Genomic DNA, 23328 nt, shown 5'->3' on the forward strand with positions numbered 1-23328 from the left:
AAAGGTCACCGCGCGAAAACTGCAATATTAGTTTGTAAAATGTGCGTTTTAATGTATTGGATAGTCTAGGGTGTTTGGGGTGACTATTTAAGAGGGACTTGTTCATTTAAAGGGGTTCGACGTTTGGGGGGGAGAAGAGAAAAAATGGAGATTGGAAGCCTTGGGTTCATCAAATAGGGAAATTTTATTCTTCTTTCTTTTTCTAGCATGTTGAACTCTTTTTTATAGTTTTTCTATGAGTTGCTTATTTTGAGTATGAACTAACTACTTTTGGTAGGGTTTTGATGTAATTGAGATTTTAATGTCTAATCATAAATTGATATTGCTTTCACATTCTATTGCTTGGATTATGTATTTATTCTTGTTCTAATTGAATTAATGTTGAGCATGATGAGACTGAGAGTGATTCATGTAGCCTCTTAGAGTAAATACCATTGATTGATTGAACCTAGAATAGGTCGGAGATCCATGAAATCAATTTAGGATTCCACTTAGCTTAATGGACTTGAATTACTAACCTTCAATTTGTAGGGTGGAAGCTTAGTAGGGATAAGTAGCAGATATAGCCTAGAAGATATATCTCTAGATTAGGATGTGATTTATAACCTTGCATATAACTTAGAAGCAAAAGAAATCATAAACTAAACCGAAAACTAGTGAAGTCAAAACCCTAACCTTTGTCTCAATTGATATTGCCTTCATAGTTGATTTTAAAATGTTGTTGATTTGTTTTAACTTCAACTTAATTGTCTCCACAAATCCAACCATTTTTGTTACTCCAACTTGATACAAATTAGGAAAATTAGTACTTGACACGCAATCCTCCTAGGAACGAACTCTACATCATTCTATTACTTGTTCGACTAGTGCATTTCTACATTTGCATGTTATGAAAACACGATCATTGACGTAAGCTTACATCAACAAGACCAAAAAGAGTTTAAGAAAGCTTTGCACCATTCAGGATTGCCAGCGCCCAAGACAGAGAGAATACGATTGTCCCAACCTAGCAGATTCAGTTTTGTCTAAAAGTAAGGGGACTGCACACCTGTCCAAGCCCAGATAATTTGAAGATATTTCCAGTTATCAACCAATGGGAGGCAAAGAAGGACCTGCACGACACTACCCACTTGAGACTTGTAATCATTACCTTGAATTCATAAGCTATAAATAGAGGACTCCCCCTCTCAAATTTGGGATCGAGAATCTCTAATTTTCAACAACAATAGCAAAGACAACCTAAGAGAATGAGACTGTCTTAATATTTCTCTCTGAATACACAACCATTTACTCTCTCATTTTCGCTATACGCGACCTCTTGTAACACATTATATAAAAGAAACAGTGGATGTAGGATGCTTTAAATCCGAACCACATAAAAAATCATATCTGTTCATTATTTAGTCTTGCATTCAACTGTGTTATAACTTATCTAACTTACAAATCATACCACTGTATTTTTTAAACTGTTTAGCCGCACGAAGTCATTGGTGTCAAAATCAAGCATCAACATCTCCTTTCAATTTTGATTTAAATAAATATTTATTAAAAAGAAGAAGTAAATTATGAGGAGAAAGGGTTTAAGAATTTCATAAAAATGTAATGAGATGCAATCGATGTATAGTTCTCGAATTTAGAATATGTTCTATGAATTTTAAAATAATAAGATTTTATTTTAATTATGTGTCTTTTTCAAAGGAATTAATAGTTACAAGTAAATGAAAAGTCAAACTACTACCAAGAAAAAAAAAAAGTATTAAAACGTCATTACATGCGCAAAGATTAAACTAATAGCAAAATAGCAAGCAAGAAGAATTACTGGATTTGGTTTTTTCCGTGTTAATAACATTTTAACTTACAAAAATGGAAAGAATTTGTTTTTCCGATCGGATCATGCCAAGAGAGAAGAACTTAGTTTTCGCTTAATTAATTATCATTAATCCCATTGTAGGCAATTCTCAATTTCAATACCCAACTTAATTCGGAAAAGTAAACAACCTCTCTTAAATTCAAAATATTTGTGTTTGATACTGAAACCTCCATACTTGTACATTACACCCTGTTGCAAAAATATACAACATGAACTCACCAATAACGGCCAATATGGCTCCAGAATTTGCCATCCTTGTGATGTTTCATTCATAATAGGTAATGGCTCACTTCGTTTTTTATTTATTCTTCATAATATATGACGAAGCTATAGCCGCACCCGCACAAGCTTCGTGATTCCTGTTCATTATTCGGTTAATATGGACCCCAACAGCTCAAGTAAATGACTTTCTCAGAGACTCCTCTGTGCTTTGCTTCTCTCTTCTTCAACTTAACTGAAACCAAAACAGAAGATGGAGACGAAATTCTTGGCTTGAGCAACTGGCTTAGATTGTTCTTGGCTGTTGGGTTATTGATTAAAGTGTAGTTCCATCTGCAGATCCTTGATCCTTCAAGGCTCTACTGCTGCAAAACTGCCTGCTACATCCAAGCTCTTGTCGTTGAACTCATTTTAAGTCTATCTTTAAATAAAATGGATATTAATCTTTGTTGAAGTAAAACCGATTAATCAGGATATTTGTTTTGATGGAATAAATTGTGAAGAGTGTTCCTTATATATAACCGGGCTGTAGTATTGAGTAAACTTTAGTAGAACGTGTGCACAGGTTTAGCGAAACAGGGGCTATATCTTCTGGATGGTTTTGGACTCCAGGAGGCCCGCCGTATCCCTGTGGTTATTCTAGGTTGATATGACTGTATTGCCCTTAGGACTAGTGTTGTTTATTTAACTAGTTCCCGTTTGGGGCTAAATTTGGATTTCTGAGTAACTTCGTAAAACGACAGAGTAATGTCCCACTTGACACCTGAGTTAGCTATGCGCAAGCAGTTATTTTCTTTATTAAAATCCATTTAAGTCCGGATATTGGAGCTAAATGTTAGAGCCATTTGTTTTATTGACGATTGCAATTTGCAAGCTTGCAGCTAAAAAAACAGTGGCACATTTATTATATGATTATATGACAAGAAGACAAGAACTAAGATAAGACTATGATCGATGATCGTACATTAAATTTATAAATGACTTGAACAAAATTTTGCGGGTTTCTCTGTGCTTGTCTGGCCGGAGTTGCTATTTCATAAAAGAAAGATTATGCTTAAGCATATAGTAATAACGCTTTCTGACTTTTGACGAACTGCGTAATTGATTCGGTTACCTGTTTTAATACAAGACAAATTCTATTGAATATATCCTTGTTTCCAACAAGTGGATAATTATCATTTAATATATAACATATCAGATATAGTATCAAGTATCTTCCAATAAAACAAATTAACATGATCCGAGGAAAAATAATCTCTCTGACCCAATCACCCAAAGAGAAGTGTTTCAAGAAATGATAAATGATAGAGCATTGGCATTGCAATATTATTTTATAAATCCTCAATGGAACAGAACAATCTCTTAAACTCACTTTTAAATATGCCCACTTACGATAAAGTTCAATAGTTGGTTAATATCATTACGAATAATGACCAAAATTCTCATTGTTAGATTGATTATACCATGAAGATATCAGTATGCTATATATATTATATTATATCAAAGTGCAATAACATGCAAGTGATCCATCTACTTTTCAGAGAAACTGTATAATCATCCCCAGTTTATGAAGTGGCCTGGCTTGGCAGAGCTTGCAAACTGCAACTCATCATTTTTAGTTTTTAACTTAGGCTAGGCAATGAGTTATCCAAAATCTCCAACAAAAACTAAATCTACGCCCAAAAAGCGATAAAGAAATTAATAAAACAACAAACTCTGTGAAAAATTCGAGAAAAAAAGAATCAATCATCATCTGATCAATAATTTGCTTTCAAGCAAGTTTGTATTCAAGTAATTTATATTTACATGATTTCCCTGAGTGTCTGTTTTCTGTAGCAGTACACTTTCTGTCACTTCTAGGACCTCAACACATAGTCGCTATAGGAAACTACACCTGAACTCTTTCCTCTGATTTGAAGCTGAAATATCAAGAAGTAGTGGCCAAAATACATGTTGGTGAAGAGGGTTCAATTGATTTGGTAAACTCTGGCTTCAACTCCTGTTCTCAATGGGAGCCCAACAGCTCAAGTACAAACTTTCTCAGAGATCCTCAGCTACTTCATTTTCTCTCCCACTTTATTCGAAGCCATAACAGAAGAGAAGAAGAAAGTTTCTTGGCTTGAGCCAATGCTCTGAGATTTGCTCGGCGTGCTTCTTCACGGACCTTATAGGATAATTCCAACGAGCGAAGCCTTGATCTTTCAGAGCCTACACCTCCAATACTTGCTGCCACAATCCAAGCTTTGCCTTTTGCACTCATTTTGAACTAAGAAATCTCTTTTTTTTTTTTTTTTTTTTTTTTTGTTTTTTAAGTTTCTCTTCTTTTGCTTCTAGATAGTTCGATAAGTTGATTATGCTTTCAAGTCCTCAGGATGTTGGGTTATTATAGGTAAAAGATCAGCACTCTTGGGGCCTAAGTGATGGTTATGGTTTTGTTAAAACAAGAGGCGGGCTTTGTCCTCTGTGGGTGCCAATTACATAAAAAAACTGTTGTAGGATCCCTAGTCTAATATTTTATTATCGAACGCTTTGTGAGTGCGCCTCGTAAGAAAAATGTTCTATGGTTCTCTCAAAAACGGTGGGCGCATGGATTAATGGGCTTCTTCAGGGGAATTTTCTCAGGTCGGTGCATGTGTTGCCTTGGAGAACACCATGTTGCATGTGATTGATGAAACACGTGGAACTTTACATGTTTGTATACAGCTGGTGAATCAGGAAACGCTACGTAGAAGTGTATCTGAGATTGTAAATTATTGGAGAGGGGCTTATCACGTACTGGTAGCCGCACCCGCACCCAATTACAAGAGAGCTGATTTTGGCTGGATGTTTCTTGGAGTTGGAATTGATAAACTAATAAATCAGCCAGCCATATGTATAGTTCCATACTTCCATGTGGATTGACTCAATTACAAGTAATCAAGTTAGGCCAACGTAGTAGTTGGCTTTCCTTTTTTTACGCTTCTTCAAACTGTTATTCAATCAGTGTAAAAACTTGAAATAAGTATTATATAAATATTCGAACGTTTGGGCGAATCCTGAGAATAGATATTAGAAATTACTTGGGATAATTTACTTTGCATAAAGATATATACAATTCTAAAGCCAACCTTGTATATTATGCTGCATTAATATATATCATTATCATTTATTTGTAAGTACAAAATTAATCCTTTAAAGGGGGTAATAACAATTTCGTTCTGAAGTTTGGTAAATAAAGTGAAGTCTTGCAGAACTTTCAAGTAAAGTTTTTGTCCCTGTGAAAGTGTTAGTTGCAATTTGGTCGCTAGGATATGCTAATGTCATGTTAGGGATCAAAAGTACTGATAGTTTAATACGGGATTAAATCATTGCCAAAAAAATAGAAGGCTAAAGCATACTTAAGCCAAACCTTAGAGATGAAATTGTTATTTCCCCTCTTTAATTTTTCTAGTGTACTTTAATGTCAAACCAGTGGTGTTGTAATGAAATATTTAAAACCTTACCTATTGAGTAAATACTTTCTGATCAAGGGCCGCAAGGTTGCGTTAAATTGTTCGGTTGGCCAATATTTGTGGAAAGGAATAAAAGTTAACGAGAAGTGGGCAATGATACTGGCAGCTTCATGGGCTTCCTAAATAGGAGATGAGAAAATGAGGATTATGGATAACATTTATATTTCTAGCATAATGCTCTGAGATTGACCTCACGCGCACACATACAACCCTTGGCATAAAGGTGTTAATTATATCATAATATATCTTTTAGGTAACTATAACGTAATACGTAATGAACTTGCTGAAATGGATTGGGACATTTCTTAATTATGCATTCATCAAGATAATATATTTTTAACATTAACTTAGACAAAGAAACATAGTCATCAGGGAAATTACAATCTCTGAAATATACAATACAATCCACAAATTATGTACAATAAGCTATTAAGTGCTTCCATGTGCCTCGGGAAACTGCAGGATCGATAATACTGAAAACTTGTATTATGTACGGACACTACTAGAAAAACTTAATTAGGTCCCCAGCAACTAGGTACATCACAGTCCGAGAGGACTCCTCAGCTTGTTTAAGCTCTGTTAGCATCACTACCTTTGAAACATTATTGCAATTTTGGTATAGAAGCTTCTGAAAACCTACTCACATGCTCAGAAGAACAAGATGATGTACAACCAGAGTCACTTGGAAGCTTGGTCCTTGCTTCATGCAATACTGAGATCCTAATTGAAAGAATTCCCGGCTTTTGTTCCTAAACATCTCCAGTTCCCAAACAAACTCAAGTACTTTTGGGAAAGAAAGAGAAAGAGGATCTTGTTAGTCAGAAATAAACTGGATTGTAATGGTTGATTACAAGTGGATGGCCATTGCTCTTGGAAATGTAGTTCTATATATATAATATCTATATATATATATATATATATATATATATATATGGGTGAATAACCAGGAAAAGAAAAAGAAAAGCGGTTTGCCATATAAAGTTCCTGGTTTCAAGAGCGCTTTCATAAGTAGTTTAGAATAATATTTAATTCATTCAAAGATCTTCAAGTACTAAACCACTTGGCAAGATCCCTTCCATCGATCCTTGATATTATGTTGCTTTAAGTTTTAAGCGCACTATTATATTAGAGAGAAAGTTCAAAGTTACTTGTGATTGGAGAATATTATTAAATTGGATGAGTGAACACGTATTACCGTCTTTCCCGTGTAATTTAATGAACAGCACCACAGCAGGCAGCACCACATGCACCTCCTCCTACTGGCAAGATTCGGTCATAAAAAGGAACAACAATGATGACAGAGAAGATAAGTCTTACTTTATCAGCCTCAATCTTTCATGGAGCGCTTTTTTAAATTACACTATTACAGTCCCGACTCTAAAATATAAAATATTATGTCCTTGCCATTATTTCTCCTTATACTTTACTATAATTAATAAGACTGGTACAGATTTAGAAAGATGCTAAGCACGGTGCACCAAATTCATTGGAGCACAAGGCACATATCCATGTGAAAAATGGCCATAGACACGTAGTTTGAGTCGTTCGGATAAGATGACACATATAGCTACCCATGCTTTAGCTTGTAGGCTTTTACACAAGTATGTTCCTCTGGTGAGCTTTAGATAGTCCACCGTCCATGACCACTACAAAAACTTTGGGCCTAAATATCTAGTTTGCTATTGTACTTGTACAATTATTTTAAAGTATATTGAAATATTTACTTTTAAATTTTATATAAATGAAACCTCTGGCATAGCATTTTGAATTCTTGAATTGCTATGCCTAAAAAATATACATTGACATCAGTACCGCTAATCAGAGCAACACGACTTAAGGTAAAGGGTATTAGTTATCAAAACCTAAACGTCCTAAAGAAAATATTATATAATATATGCCCACCTTTTATCAAATAAGGATCTAGATGAATGAGAGCTCTCCATGTGTTAAGACAACTTGCAAAAGCACTATTACGTTGAGCTCCAAGGTGTAAAATGGATAGCTCTCTTCATAAAAAGAGAGGCTGGACATATGAGAGTTAGGTATATACTTGAGCTTTGCCATTATTCTTCTCTGTAAACAAAACATTACTCATTTTTGTACTTAGGCGATATCAGAAAAAATAGTTGGAGAATAATAAAATAACATGGATGTAGGATTCGTTTTAGCATCTGAACCACTATTAAAATACCTTGTCAATCTTTTATTTATGTTTCTTCAAACATATATCATCTCAGCATCATAATTAACTCTCACAATCATATCACAATAATTTCTAAGACTCTCTTAACACTTTGCACGTACAATATCGTTAGTTAAAATTAGCATCAACATGAATTAATAATAAATTATAGATTATGAATTAAGATTTAAGTCCACTATCATTAGCCATGGAATAGGAGTATAGAAATTCAAATAGGGATACTGATGACTTTTTTTTCTCTTTTATGTTCCAAATTGTGATATACACACTTTGACTTAGGAATTTTAATAAGAATTATCTTAATTTATAGTGTTGAAGTGTATATTTGACAACACCGATTCGCACGTACAAATGTCAAAAAAGTCTTAGAAATTCACATGAATGATACGAGAGTTGATTATGGTGCAGCGATATATAAGTTGCAAAACCAGAAATAATAGAGTGATAAGAGAGATTTCTATAGTGGTTCGGGATGTTTTAAAGCGAATCTATATAGGTGGAGATGACTGAAAATGTGTTCTGGATATGATGGATCACTTAAGCGATCTGGTATGTCTGGTATAATGCAGCAGTTCGTAGATCGCTTAAGCGATCAGGTATATGGCAAAAGATCGCTTAAGCGATATGTTATAACTCTGGTATATAGTAGCAGATCGCTTAAGTGATCAGGTAAATGGCATAAGATCGCTTAAGCGATCCAGTAAACGATATACTAGATCGCTTAAGCGATACACTGAATCACTCAAGCGACTCTACAGATACTTTTTAAAATCTTTCAACCCTTAATACATCAGTTAATAATATTTTTTTTTTCTTGTATTATAGGTACTTGGCTATTATTAGACATGAGACAAATTGTTTTGGTTGTTGAATATTTTGGTGAGTGGGTGGAGGAAGAAAGTTGTTGGAAGTAGATTGGGAAGAGCAAAAATAAGGTTACCAAATAATCTTAAAATACTTAATAAAATGAAGGTAATTTCCCCGTTATATAATAAAGCAATGAAAAATCTAATGCATCATAGCCAGCCCTGCAATTTAACAATTCTAACACAACAATCATAGCCAGCCCTGCAAACAATCATGCAACCCCTACAGCCCTACAGTAGGGCTTGCATGATTGTTTGGTACAACAATCATAACCAACAATCATGCAAGCCCATATTGGTAAGGCTGGCCTCGCACAACGCGCATAGCGTTGTGCAAGTTGTGCGGGGCCAACCTTGCCAATATGCAGGTTAGCCCTCCAGCCCGCCAAATTCGGCCACCTCCTGCCATCCCCAGCCCACCGAACTCCCTAAAACAACCTCCCTACGGCCTCCCTTGCCTTCCCCCATCCTCTAAAACTCAAACAAAGCCACTCCACCAGTGCTCGCCAACTACTCGACAAAACGCCACAACCACATCTCCCCCAAATTCGCACAAATCAATCCATTTCTCATCCAATTAAAAAAAAAAAAGTAAAAAAAACGTATCATTTCTTCACTGGCATCCTCCTTCTCACCTGAATTCTCACCGGCGTCCTCCTCTTTAGAATCGTTTTCCGATTCTTCTCTTTGTTCTTATGCCGCCATCATCTCCTCTGCCTATGGACCACCTTCACTCATCGGATGATCCACCGGAGTGTCGTCTTCGACAACCTTTGAACTAGTGGCGCCGCCAGAGTCTAGGATTTGAAGTGGGGTTGGGTTTTCCTCCTCTTTGTGAATGTCAGCCAATGTTTTGTGTAAGGAAGCTTTACGATTGAAAATTTTCCGAAATTTGGGCATTGTAGTCACCGAAAATCGCAGAGAAAGGAATAGTATTCGTTGGTCGTTTTTTGGGTATATGGCTCGATTAAGCGATTTTGAAGGGTGGGGACTCATTTTCAAATTTCAAAATTTAAACAACTTTCGTTAATTATGATTTTACCCACATATGTTTAAATTTTTTCAGTTTAATCTATTTTACATGTTTGATGAATCTTAAGCGTGCCACGTCAGCTTTTCTAAATAAAAAAAAAAAAATCAAAAAGATTTTCAAGGCCATTTTGTTAAATGTAAACCTGGATGTCGGGAGTTAAATTTCCTCTCCTTTTGGCTTAAACTTAAAATGTAAACCTGGATGTTGGGAGTTAAATTTCCTCTCCTTTTGGCTTAAACTTACAATAAATTAATTGGCACTCGCTTAGCCTTAATATATTTGCTTCAGTTCATGTATTGCTTTACCTTCTCTACTTCTCACGGGGAACCAACTTAATATTAATCACTTCTATTGATGATGACTTGTACTAATTAAAGGCTTGTTCAGAATTACGGAGCAATACCCACAAGACTAACTAGTGAGAAGTTCTGTTTAGACTCCTTGACCAGTCATGTGAATCAACTTTATAGCATGAAGGCAATAAACAAAATAAAGTCTCAAGGTAAATCATGTTTTTATAAGCAAAATTGATGAATCTTCCATGTACATGATAGTTAGTTACAGACTTACAGTTATATTGTCCAACTCTCCGTTAATTAAGTGATCACTATAAAATCACTTGATCTTTCAAGGCGTCTATAATTGCTGCAGGTGATACTGGCTGCTGTCATCCATCGACCATCATCCATGCTATGCTCCTCGGACAGAACTCATCTATTATGCTTTAATTATAAAGCTTCTCTTTTATGATCTAATTTGGGTTAGAGATAAGCATAGTGTGCTGAACAAATTAAATGGAAACTCGGAGCGAAGATGGGTGCAAATAATTCTCTCAATTTGTGTATATAAACAATTTACAAGTTACAATTACTTGTAACACAGATATCTACCATCTCATGAATCTATACCTACTACATGAGAGTGACAAATTCGAATCTATAGCTATAATTCGTTGATTCCTCATGCAAACCTTCAAAACTCACTGCAACTCTTGATGAGCTCAGTTATTGGGACCCCAACAGCTCAAGTACATAACTGTCCTTAAAGATTCCTCAGATTGCTTTGTTTTCTGATCTGCTAATTTGCTTGAAACCACAGCAGAAGATGAAGAAGACAACTTCTTGGACGACTGAGAAACTGATCTGATATTGTTCTTGGCATGTTGGTGTAATGATCTGATGGTGTAGTTCCATCTGCAGAACCCTTGATCTTTCAAGGCTTCAACTGCTGCAACACTGGCTGCCACAATCCAAGCTTTGCTTTTTGAACTCATCTTCAATGTTTTCTTCAGAAAATCTTCTCTGGTTCTTTTGTAAAGACTCTTGTACTCCGATGGCCTAATTGGCACGAGGTTTCTTGTTTATATAGGGAGGGACGCTGGGATAGTATAAAGTAAAGCCAAATGTTTTGGAAATAAAACCAATGGCTGCAGTTTTTGCCGGTGGTTTTAGCAATAACAAAGCCAATGGATTTTTGAGTCGGTAGATGGGAAATTAATGTAATATGACTTGAATGTCCTTGTAGAACTTCTTGGTTAGTCTTATTCAGTGAGGACAAAATGGGTTTTTAGAAACATGACGACAAAGAAATTCTGGTATAGCGCACCTGGTTTTTCTTAATTAAAATCCACTTAAGCCCGAAGAATGGGAAAAGAAACCACAGGTACTTTTTAAAAACTGAAAAGGATGCCTAGTGTCTAATTTATAAGTTAATTAGTGCTGCTAGTTAATGCGCCAAACATTTTGGTAAAGAAATGAGGACTAAATTTAATAATGTGAGCCAATGTTTCCGATGATTCATTAAACAAAGAGTACAATATAAACTTTTCTCTCTTATTTTGTAATTTAATTTTAATTTTCTTGGTAGGAGGACAATAGATGCTTAACAAAATTAAGGGCGAACAACAACTTCCCACCCGAGGTTTGGCCTAAGGACAAGTTGCCACCTGAAAAGTTTCAAAATGACAGAGTCTCACCCATCCATCCAATTTCTCTGTTAATTTCAACTACAGAAGGAAAAAATGGTAAATTCAGTTTTTTTTTTTTTTCTTTCAAAAATTTTGGTAACCTAACAAGATGCTTCACTAATCTTCTGACATGATTTGATGAATGCTTTCTCAATTGATTCACAAACCCCCCCGATATCAGTCTCCTGTAATTACAACTCAAATTATGATCAAGTTTTGAACTTCAATCACTGAACAAACAAGAACAAAAACAAAAATTTTCCCATAAAAAAATTAATTTTAAAGCTTTGTATGTTATATCCATGTCTGCCAAACTTCGAAGCAGATCAATCGAAGAATCTTCAAACTGAATAAAAAACAAAATCAAACTCATCTTGTTAAATTCATAAAAACAAAAATTTGAAATGAAAAAAAAATTATCAGGATCTTCAAGATGTTCTTTAATTTCAAGAATTCTTTCATGTTCATCACAAACTGCCATAAGGATCCACATCATCACCATGATCATCATCACTATCATCAACTAAATGGGGCGTGTAGGGTGACACATGGCCTTTATTCAAGCCTTCATGTTCAATCTCCTTCTCAATCTTGGCTAGCAGCGGCCACTGCCAGAGTGAAGAAAGATAAGAAGAGAAGAAAAAGGAAAGGGAAGAGAGAAAAAGAAGCAAGAAAAGAAAAGAGAAGGGGAAGACATAAAGCGGCCAAGTGCGATTGAGAAAGGAAAGAGAAGAAGAGAAAATAGGGGTTTTGTTTTTCAAGGTTATATATTGGGGACAAAAGGACATAATTATCCTTTAATTTGTTTTTTGAAATTACCATTCTATCCTTTTGTAGTAGAAATTAACGGAGAAATTGGATGGATAGGTGGGAAACTGTCATTTTGAAACTTTTCGGGTGGCACCCGTCGTGAGGCCAAACTTTGGGTGGGAAGTTGTCGTTCGCGTAGAGATGCAGTTTACGGTGAAAAGTGTTTTCAGTACTACTCAAGTATATGCAGTTTTTTGGAGCGTTTTTATTAGTGTCAAAAGACTCAAACCATTTCTTATAGCTAAATTTTTTTCAAGGAGTTTTGATAATTTTTCTCAACAGCCTCATGGTTTTGGACAACACATACTTAGGCAGAGCTATTTAACTAAGACCTGCAGTCTTGATCTCTTTAACTAACTCCTGGACGTCTAGCTGATGGGTCAACTGGTACTGAGACTTGAATGGCTTTTGATTTAAGTTCTTCATTCGTTAGGCCTTAAGAATTACCGTATGTGTGAAGTTTTATTTAGATTTCTTGACTAGTTATGTGAGTCAACTTTACGAAGAAACAACATAAAGTCTCAAGGTCGATTATGTCTTACTTTGCTAAAGTAGCCCAACTTACGAGGGGATTCACAAATTGAGAAGCTACCATGAACAGGGCTAATTACAGAGTCACAATTTTGTCCAAACATATAAAAAAATAAAGTGAGTATAAAAATCATAAATTAAAAGAAGATTAATTTCCAAGAAGCTAACTGTAATCATCGGTAAAGTTATTGATAATCCGTTTCCATTAGATTTACAATATACGTCATTGATCAATTTGCCGCACAATCACACATCGATGTCCTTAGTTGTATATATGAAAAAAAAAAAAACCATGGCCCGTCCAGCTGCAATTCTATCCTTATGTGACTTGATGAATTCGCTCAGCATGCATTAATTTTCTTTAAATATCCAGATACGATATTTTCCTTTCACTGAAGTATCGATCAATCATCCTGATCTTTAATTACTTAGCTTTCAATATGGACCCCAATTACTCAAGTACATAACTTTCCTCAAAGACTCAGTGTCTGCTTCACCTCTTCTGACTTCACTTGAAACCACCGCAGAAGATGTGGAAGAGAGCTTCTTAGCCTGTGAAATTGACCAGAGATTATTCTTAGTATGTTGTTGTATTGATCTTGTAGCATAGTTCCATCTGCAGAAGCCTTGATCTTTCAAGGCCACAACTACTGCAATACTGGCTGCTGCGATCCAAGCTCGGCTCGTCGAACTCATCTTAGTTACCCTAAAACTTCTTCTTTTAGAATCTTTGGGTTACGGAGAACAAACTGTGAGCTCTAGTGAAAAACAAGTGCTCGTAACTCGTAAGGAGTAACAATCTTTTTAATGAAGCAACAGACGAGGGGTTATTTATAAAGCTATGTACTAGTGTAGTACGGGACTAGGCGTAAAACCAGATGTTATGTTTTGAAGAGTGGTTTTGGAATATAAAAGAACCCAGCATATAGATAAGTACATGAGTGGGACACAGCTTTGTGCCTTTGTCACACTAATCATCATGTAACATTTAAGCTATGTTTTTAGTGACGATGGGGGCCATGATGTGAAGCCACTTGCGTGACTGTCTATTATGTACGCGGTTTCCTTTATAATAATCCTTCCAAGCCCAGAGTTTAGAAGCAAAAACTGCTTGGTTCTTAAGACTGGGGGCTAAAAGGATAGCATTGCCTTACAATCTTGCGTATAAGTGTTGTCGCATTAGCTCAATACTTGATTACTTCATAACAAGAAGTCAAAAATAGATGCTTGGATTATGTGTCATTTCTCTTGAGTCCAAAATTGAGCATCATTTAAGAACGTAAGTACCGTATATTTATGTTTCTCACCTATTATGTCTAAAAAATTAGGGTTAATCTTAGGATTATACTATTTTATCCATGCTTTTTAGCTGGATTTTGGATACTTCTTCTTAAATTTGTACCTGAATTGTAACTTAATTTTATATATTTTACGTTTCAGGCCAAAACGCGCAGTTAGAGCAAAACCGAGCGGAATTGAGTTTCTAGACCCAAAATCAAGCGAATTTCAGGAATCGGGAAAATTCTGATGCGGATTGAAAGCACTCTGAAGCTTGTTCCTATCAGGGATCAAGAAGATTGAAGATTCAAGCAAAGAAGCAAGCGGAGGGCAGTTTCGTAATTTCAGAGAAGTTCACCGCTACGAAAACTGCAATATTTTAGTTTGTTAAAATTGTGCGTTTTAATTGTATTGGATGAGTCTTAGGGTTTTGGGGTCGACTATTTAAGAGGGACTTGTTCATTTTAAAAGGGGTTCGACGCTGTTTGGAGGGGAGAAGAGAAAAATTGGAGATTGGAAGCCTTTGGGTTCATCAAATAGGGAATATTTTATTCTTCTTTCGTTTTTCCAGCATGTTGAACTCTGTTTTTATAGTTTTTCTTATGAGTTGCTTTATTTTGAGTATGAACTAACTCACTTTTAAGTTAGGGTTTTGATGTAATTGAGATTTTAATGTCTAATCTATAAATTGATATTGCTTTCACATTCTATTGCTTGGATTATGTATTTATTCTTGTTCTAATTGTAATTAATTGTTGAGCATGATGAGACTCAGAAGTGATTCATGTATTAGCCTCTTAGAGTAAATACCATTGATGGATTGAACACTAGAAATAGGTTCGAAGATCCATGAAATCAATTTAGGATTCCACTTAGCTTAATGGACTTGGAACTACTAACCTTCAATTTGTAGGGTGCGGAAGCTTAGTAGGGATAAGTAGCAGAATATAGCCTGAGAAGGTATATTCTGCAGATTAGGATGTCCGATTTATAATCCTTGCATATGAACTTAGAAGCAAAAGAAATCGTAGACTAAACCCGAAAATCCTAGTGAAGTCAAAACCCTAACCACTTTGTCTTCAATTGATATTGCCTTCATTAGTTAGATTTTAAATTACGTTGTTGATTTTGTTTTAACTTCAGCTTAATTGTCTCCCACAAATCCAACCATTTTTTGTTTACTCCAACTTGATACAAATTAGGAAAATTAGTACTTGACACGCAATCCTCATGGGAACGATACTCTATTCATCATTCTATTACTTGTTGCGACTAGTGCATTTGCTACATTTGCATGTTTATGAAAACACGCATCATTGACGTAAGCTTACATCAACAAGCACCAAACAGAGTTTAAGAAAGCTTTGCACCATTCAGGATCTGCCTCATCGCCCCAAGACAGAGAGAATACGATTGTCCCAACCTAGCAGATTCAGGTTTTGTCTAAAAGTGAATGGGGACTGCACACCTGTCCAAGCCCCAGATAATTTGAGGATATTTCCAAAGTTATCAACCAATGGGAGGCAAAGAAGGACCTGCACGACACCTACCCACTTGCAGACTTGTAATCATTACCTTGAATTCATAAGCTATAAATAGAGGACTCCCCCTCTCAAATTTGGGATCGACCAATCTCTAATTTTCATAACAACCAATAGCAAAGACAACCTAAGAGAATGAGACTGTCTTAATATTTTCTCTGAATACACAACCATTGTACCTCTACTCATTGTTCGCTATACGCGACCTCTTGTAACACATTTATATAAAAGAAACAGTGGATGTAAGAATCGCTTTAAGCATCCGAACCACTATAAAAACCTCATGTCTTATTCATTATTAAGTCATTGCATTCAACTGTGTTTATAACCTTATTCTAACTTACAAATCATACCACGTGTATTTTTTAAAACTTGTTTAACACTTTGAAGCGCGAAGTCATTGGTGTCAAAATCAAGCATCAACATCTCCTTTCAATTTTGATTTAAATAAATATCTTATTAGAAAAAGAAGAAGTAAATTATGAGGAGAAAGGGTTTTAACGAATTTCATAAAAATGTAATGAAGATGCACATCGATGTATAGTTCTCGTAATTTAGAATATAGTTCTATGAATTTTAAAATTAATAAGATTTTATTTTAATTATTGTTCTTTTTCAAAGGAATTAATAGTTACAAGTAACATGAAAAGTACAAACTTATCTACGAAGAAAAAAAAAAAAAAAAAGTATTAAAACGTCCAATTACATGCGCAAAGGATTCTGGTTTTTTTTCCGTGTTTAATAACATTTTAACTTACAANCACGAAGTCATTGGTGTCAAAATCAAGCATCAACATCTCCTTTCAATTTTGATTTAAATAAATATCTTATTATAAAAAGAAGAAGTAAATTATGAGGAGAAAGGGTTTTAACGAATTTCATAAAAATGTAATGAAGATGCACATCGATGTATAGTTCTCGTAATTTAGAATATAGTTCTATGAATTTTAAAATTAATAAGATTTTATTTTAATTATTGTTCTTTTTCAAAGGAATTAATAGTTACAAGTAATATGAAAAGTACAAACTTATCTACCAAGAAAATAAAATAAAAAGTATTAAAACGTCCAATTACATGCGCAAAGAATTCAACACTAAATTTAGCAAAATTAGCCTCAAGCTGGCTCATGAAGAACATTTTACATAGGATTCTGGTTTTTTTTCCGTGTTTAATAACATTTTAACTTACAAAACAATGGAAAGTAATTTAGTTTTTCCGATCGGAATATCATGCCAAGAGATAGAACTTAAGTTTGTCGCTTAATTAATTATCATTAATCCCATTGTAGGCAATTCTCAATTTCAATACCCAACTTAATTCGGAAAAGTAAAAACAACCTCTCTTAAATTCAAAATATTTGTGTTTGATACTGAAACCTCCATTACATTGTAACATTTACACCCCTGTTGCAAAAATATACAAACATGAATCTCACCAATAACGGCCAATATGGCTCCAGAATTTGCCATCCTTGTGATGTATTCATTCAATAATCAGGCTAATGGCTCACTTCGTTTTATCTTATTTCTATCTTTCAATCAATATATGACGAAGCTATAGCCGCACCCGCACAAGCTCTCGTGATTCCTGTTCATTATTCGGTTCAATATGGACCCCAACAGCTCAAGTAAATGACTTTTCTCAGAGACTCCTCTGACTGCTTTGCCTTCTCTTCTCTCAACTTAACTGAAACCAAACCAGAAGATGGAGACGAAATTTTCTTGGCTTGAGCAACTGGTCTGAGATTGTTCTTGGCTTGTTGGTGTATTGATCTTAAAGTGTAGTTCCATCTGCAGAATCCTTGATCCTTCAAGGCCTCTACTGCTGCAATACTGCCTGCTACCATCCAAGCTCTTGTCGTTGAACTCATTTCTAAGTCTATTTCTTTAAATAAAAATGGATATTAATTCTTTGTTGAAGATAAAACCGATTAATCAGGATATTTGTTTTGATGGAATAAATTGTGAAGAGTGTTCCTTATATATAACCGGAGCTGTTAGTATTGAGTACAACTTTAGTAGAACGTGCTCAAGGTTTAGCGAAACCAGGGGCTATATCTTCTCTGGATGGTTTTGGACTCCAGGAGGCCCGCCGTATCCCTGTGGTTTATTCTAGGTTGATATGACTGTATTGCCCTTACAGGACTAGTTGTTGTTTATTTAACTAGTTCCCGTTTGGGGCTAAATTTGGATTTCTGAGTATACTTCGTAAAACGACGAAGTAATGTCCCACTTGACACCTGAGTTAGCTAATGCGCAAGCAGTTATTTTCTTTATTAAAATCCATTTAAGTCCGGATATTTGGAGCTAAATGTTAGAGCCATTTGTTTTATTGACGATTGCAATTTGCAAGCTTGCAGCTAAAATAACAGTGTCACATTTATTATATAGATATATATGACAAGAAGACAAGAACTAAGATAAGAACTATGATCGATGATCGTACATTAAATTTTATAAATGACTTGAACAAAATTTTGCGGGATTTCTCTGTGCTTGTCTGGCCGGAGTTTTGCATATTTCATAAAAGAAAGATTATAGCTTAAGCATATAGTAATAACGCTTTCTGACTTTTTGACGAAGCTCGTAATTGATTCGGTTACCTGTTTAACATACAAGACAAAATTTCTATTGAATATATCCTTGTTTTCCAATCAAGTGTATAATTATATTCTTATAGTATATAATTATATTCATTTAATATATAACATATCAGATAAGTATCAAGTATCTTCCAAATAAAACAAATTAACATGATTCCGAGGAAAATTAAATCTCTCTGACCCAATCACCCAAAGAGAAGTGTTTCAAGAAATGATTAAATGATAGAGCATTTGGCATTGCAATATTTATTTTATAAATCCTCAATGGAACAGAACAAATCTCTTAAACTCACTTTTAAATATTGCCCACTTACGATAAAAGTTCAATAGTTGGTTAATATCATTACGAATAATGACCAAAATTCTCATTGTTAGATTGATTATACCATGAAGATATCAGTATGCTATATTATATTATATTATATCAAAGATTGCAATAACATGCAAGTGATCCATCTACTTTTCAGAGAAACTGTATAATCATCCCCAGTTTATGAAGTGGCCTGGCTTGGCAGAGCTTGCAACTCTGCAACTCATCATTTTTAGTTTTTAACTTAGGCTAGGCAATGAGTTATCCAAAATCTCCAACAAATTAAACTTAAATCTACGCTTCCAAATAAGCCGATAAAGAAATTAATAAAACAACAAACTCTGTGAAAAAATTCAAAGAAAAAAGGAATCAATCCATCATCTGATCAATAATTTGCTTTCAAGCAAGTTTGTATTCAAGAATTTATATTTTACATGATTCCTCTGAGTGTCCTGTTTTCTGTAGCAGTACACATTTCTCGTCACTTCTAGGACCTCACATCACTAGTCGCATAGGAAACCAGCCTGAACTCTTTCCTCTGATTTGAAGCTGAATATCAAGAAGTAGTCGCCAAAATACATGTTGGTGAAGAGGTTCAATTGATTTGGTAACTCTGGCTTCAACTCCTCGCTTCTCAATTGGGAGCCCAACAGCTCAAGTACATAACTTTCCTCAGAGACTCCTCAGCTACTTCATTTCTCGTCTCTCACTTTATTCGAAGCCATAACGAAGATGAAGAAGAAAGTTTCTTGGCTTGAGCCAATGCCTCTGAGATTTGTCTCGGCGTGCTTCTTCACGGACCTTATAGGATAATTCCAACGAGCGAAGCCTTGATCTTTCAGAGCCTCCACAGCTCCAATACTTGCTGCACAATCCAAGCTTTGCCTTTGCACTCATTTGAACTCACGAAATCTTCTTTTTGTTTTTTTTTTTTTTTGTTTTTTTTTTTTAAAGTTTCTCTCTTTTGCTTCTAGATAGTTCGATAAGTTGATTATGCTTCAAGTCCTCAGGATGTTGGGTTTATATAGTAAAGATCAGCACTCTTGTGCCTAAGTGATGGTTTTGGTTTTGTTAAAACAAGAGGCGGGCTTTGTCCTCTTGTGGGTGCCATTATCATAAACAACTTGTTGTAGGATCCCTAGTCTAATATTTTATTATGAACGCTTTGTGAGTGCCCCTCGTAAGAAAAATGTTCTCATGGTCTCTCAAAACCGGTGGGCGCATGGATTAATGGGCTTCTCTCGGGAATTTTCTCAGGTTCGGTGCATGTGTTGCCTTGGAGAAGCACCATGTTGCATGTCGGTTGATGAAACACGTGACTTTACATGTTTTGTATACAGCTGGTGAATCAGGAAACTGCTACGTAGAATGGTATCTGAGATTGTAAATTATTGGAGAGGGCTTATCACACGTACTGGTAGCCGCACCCGCACCCAATTACAAGAGAGCTGATTTTGGCTGGATGTTTCTTGGAGTTGATGAATTGAATAACTAATTAAATCAGCCGCCATATGTATAGTTCCATGTTGGATTGACTCAATGACAAGTAATCAAGTTAGGCCAACGTAGTAGTTGGCTTTTCCTTTTTTTACGCTTTCTTCAACTGTTGTTCAATCAGTGTAAAAACTTAAATAAGTTATATATTTATTCGTACGTTTGGGCGAATCCTGAGAATAGATATTAGAAATTACTTGGGAATTTACTTTGCATAAGATATATACTTCTAAAGCCAACCTTTGTATATATGCAGCATTATATATACATTATCATTTTCATTTGTAAGTACAAAATTAATCTTTCAAAGGGGGTAATAACAATTTCGTTCCTGAGGTTTGGTATAATAACCTGAAGTCTTGCAGAACTTTCAAGTAAAGTTTTTGTCCCTGTGAAAGTGTTAGTTGCAATTTGGTCGCTAGGATATGCTAATGTCTAGTGTAGATCAAAATGTTACTGATAGTTTAATACGGGATTAAATGATTGCCAAAAAAAATAGAGACTAAAGCATACTTAAGCCAAACCTTAGAGATGAAATTGTTATTTTCCCCTTCCTTTAATTTTTCTAGAGTACTTTAATGTCAACCAGTGGTGTTGTAATGAAATATTTAAAACCTTACCTACTTGCGTATACTTTCTGATCAAGGGCCGCAAGGTTGCGTTTAAATTGTTCGGTTGGCCAATATTGTGGGAAGGAATAAATGTTAACGAGAAGTGGGCAATGATACTGGCAGCTTCATGGGCTTCCTAAATAGGATGAGAAATGAGGATTATGGATAACATTTATAATTTCGTAGCATACTGCTCTGAGAATTGACCTCACTGCGCACATACAACCCTTGGCATAAAAGGTGTTAAATTATCATAATATATTCTTTTAGGTAACTATAACGTAATAGCGTAATGAACTTTGCTGAAATGGATTGGGACATTCTTAATTTGCATTCATCAAGATAATATTTTTTACACATTAACTTAGACAAAGAAACATAGTCATCCAGGGAAATACAATCTCCTGAAATTATACATATACAATCCACATACATTATGTACAATAAGCATTAGCTGCTTCCATGTGCCTCGGGAAACTGCAGCTATCGATAATATCAAACTTGTATTATGTACGGACACGTACTAGAAAAACTTAATTAGGTCCCCAGCAACTCAGGTACATCACAGTCCTGAGAGACTCTCAGCTTGTTTAAGCTTGTTAGCATCACTACCTTTAGAAACTTTTGCAATTTCTGGTATTAGAAGCTTCTGAAAACCTACTCACATGCTCAGAAGAACAAGATGATGTACAGCCAGAGTCACTTCTGGAAGCTTGGTCCTTGCTTCCATGCATTACCTGAGTCCTAATTGAAAGAATTCCCGGCTTTTGTCCTAAACATCTCCAGTTCCCAAAACAAACTCAAGTACTTTTGAGAAAGAAAAGAGAAGAGGATCTGTTAGTCAGAAAAAACTGGATTGAATGGTTGATATCAAGTGGATGCCATTGCTCTTGGAAATGTAGTTCGATATACATATATATATCTATATATGGGTGACTACCAGAAAGAAAAAGAAAAGCGGTTTTGCCATATAAAGTTCCTGGTTTCAAGAGCGCTTTCCATAAGTAGTTTAGAATAATTTATTTAGTTCATTCAAAGATCTTCAAGTACTAAACCACTTGGCAAGATCCCTTCCATCGATCCTTGATATTATGTTGCTTTTAAGTTTTAACCGCACTATATTAGAAGAGAAAGTTCAAAGTTACTTGTGATTGGAGAATATTATTAAATTGGATGAGTGAACACGTATTACCGTCTTTCCCGTTGTAATTTAATTGAACAGCACCACCAGCAGGCAGCAGCCACATGCACCTCCACCCTACTGGCAAGATTCGGTCATAAAAAGGAACAACAATGAATGACAGAGAAGATAAGTCCTTACTTTTATCAGCCTCAATCTTTCATGGAGCGCTCTTTTTAAATTACACTATTACAGTCCCGACTACTAAAATATAAATAATTGTCCTTGCCATTATTTCTCCTTATTACTTTACTATAATTAATTAAGACTGGTACAGATTTAGAAAGATGCTAAGCACGTTGCACCAACATTCATTGGAGCACAAGGCACATATCCATGTGAATAAATGGATACCATAGACACGTACGTTTGAGTCGTTTGGATAAGATTGACACATTTATAGCTACCCATGCTTTAGCTTGTAGGCTTATACTACAAGTTATGTTCCAAATTAGGCCTCTGGTGAGCTTTAGATAGTCCACCGTCCATGACCACTACAAAAACTTTGGGCCTAAATATCTAGTTTTGCTATTGTAATTGATTTACAATTATTTTAAAGTATATTGAAATATTTACTTTTAAATTTTAATATAAAAATGAAACATCTTGGCATAGCATTTTGAATTCTTGAATTGCTATACCTAAAAAATATACATTGACATCAGTACCACTAATCAAAGCTCAACAAGCACTTAAGGGCAAATGGTATTAGCTGTCAAAACCTAAACCGTCTCAAATAAATATTATATAACATATGCCCCACTTTTTATCAAAATAAAATATCCGGATGAATGAGAGATCTCTATGTGTTAAGACAACTTATAAAAGCACTCATTATGTTAAGCTCAAAGGTATATAAATGGGCATCTCTCTTCATAAAAAAAAGAGGCTGGGCAGATGAGAGTTGGGTATATACAGGGGCGGATCCAGCCACTTTTTGGGTGGGCCATGAAATATATATTTTTTAAATATTAATATGTATAATTTATATATTTTGGCCCACCCTAACAAAAATATTAATGGACAAAAATAGTAATGTATAATAAATTTTTATTTTAGCCCACCCTAAAAGAAATTCCTGGATCCGCTATTGGGTATATACTTGAGCTTTTGCCATTATTCTTCTCTATAAACAAAGTATTACTCCATTTTTGTACGTCTTAAAGGCGATATCAGAAAAATAGTTGGAGAATAATAAAATAACAATGGATGTAGGATTCGCTTTAAGCATCCGAACCACTATAAAAATCTCTCTTGTCAATCTTTTATTTATGTTTCTTCAAACATATATCATCTCAGCATCATAATTAACTCTCACAATC

At 35.0% G+C, this 23328-nt stretch overlaps 3 protein-coding genes across 3 annotated transcripts; all 3 read right to left on the reverse strand.

Moving 5' to 3' along the window:
* Positions 1-10635: 10635 nt before the first annotated feature.
* On the reverse strand, positions 10636-11141 carry LOC116107099. Its single transcript, XM_031393395.1, has one exon. The coding sequence runs from the start codon at positions 10953-10955 to the stop codon at positions 10683-10685; it is 273 nt and encodes a 90-aa protein (XP_031249255.1). The 5' UTR covers positions 10956-11141; the 3' UTR covers positions 10636-10682.
* A 2024-nt stretch (positions 11142-13165) lies between these two features.
* On the reverse strand, positions 13166-13850 carry LOC116107165. Its single transcript, XM_031393470.1, has one exon. The coding sequence runs from the start codon at positions 13683-13685 to the stop codon at positions 13425-13427; it is 261 nt and encodes an 86-aa protein (XP_031249330.1). The 5' UTR covers positions 13686-13850; the 3' UTR covers positions 13166-13424.
* Positions 13851-17150: 3300 nt separating this feature from the next.
* Positions 17151-17738, reverse strand: LOC116107101. The gene has a single exon (XM_031393397.1). It carries the CDS (start codon positions 17677-17679, stop codon positions 17413-17415), a length of 267 nt encoding a protein of 88 aa, XP_031249257.1. The 5' UTR covers positions 17680-17738; the 3' UTR covers positions 17151-17412.
* Positions 17739-23328: the final 5590 nt, after the last annotated feature.

The sequence above is a fragment of the Pistacia vera genome, unplaced genomic scaffold, assembly GCF_008641045.1.
Source record: "Pistacia vera cultivar Batoury unplaced genomic scaffold, PisVer_v2 Contig528, whole genome shotgun sequence".
Lineage (NCBI taxonomy): Eukaryota > Viridiplantae > Streptophyta > Magnoliopsida > Sapindales > Anacardiaceae > Pistacia > Pistacia vera.

Coding starts and splice junctions, on each gene's coding strand:
- LOC116107099 (XM_031393395.1), bottom strand. CDS start 10,955: ATGAGTTCAAAAAGCAAAGCTTGGATTGTGGCAGCCAGTGTTGCAGCA.
- LOC116107165 (XM_031393470.1), bottom strand. CDS start 13,685: ATGAGTTCGACGAGCCGAGCTTGGATCGCAGCAGCCAGTATTGCAGTA.
- LOC116107101 (XM_031393397.1), bottom strand. CDS start 17,679: ATGAGTTCAACGACAAGAGCTTGGATGGTAGCAGGCAGTATTGCAGCA.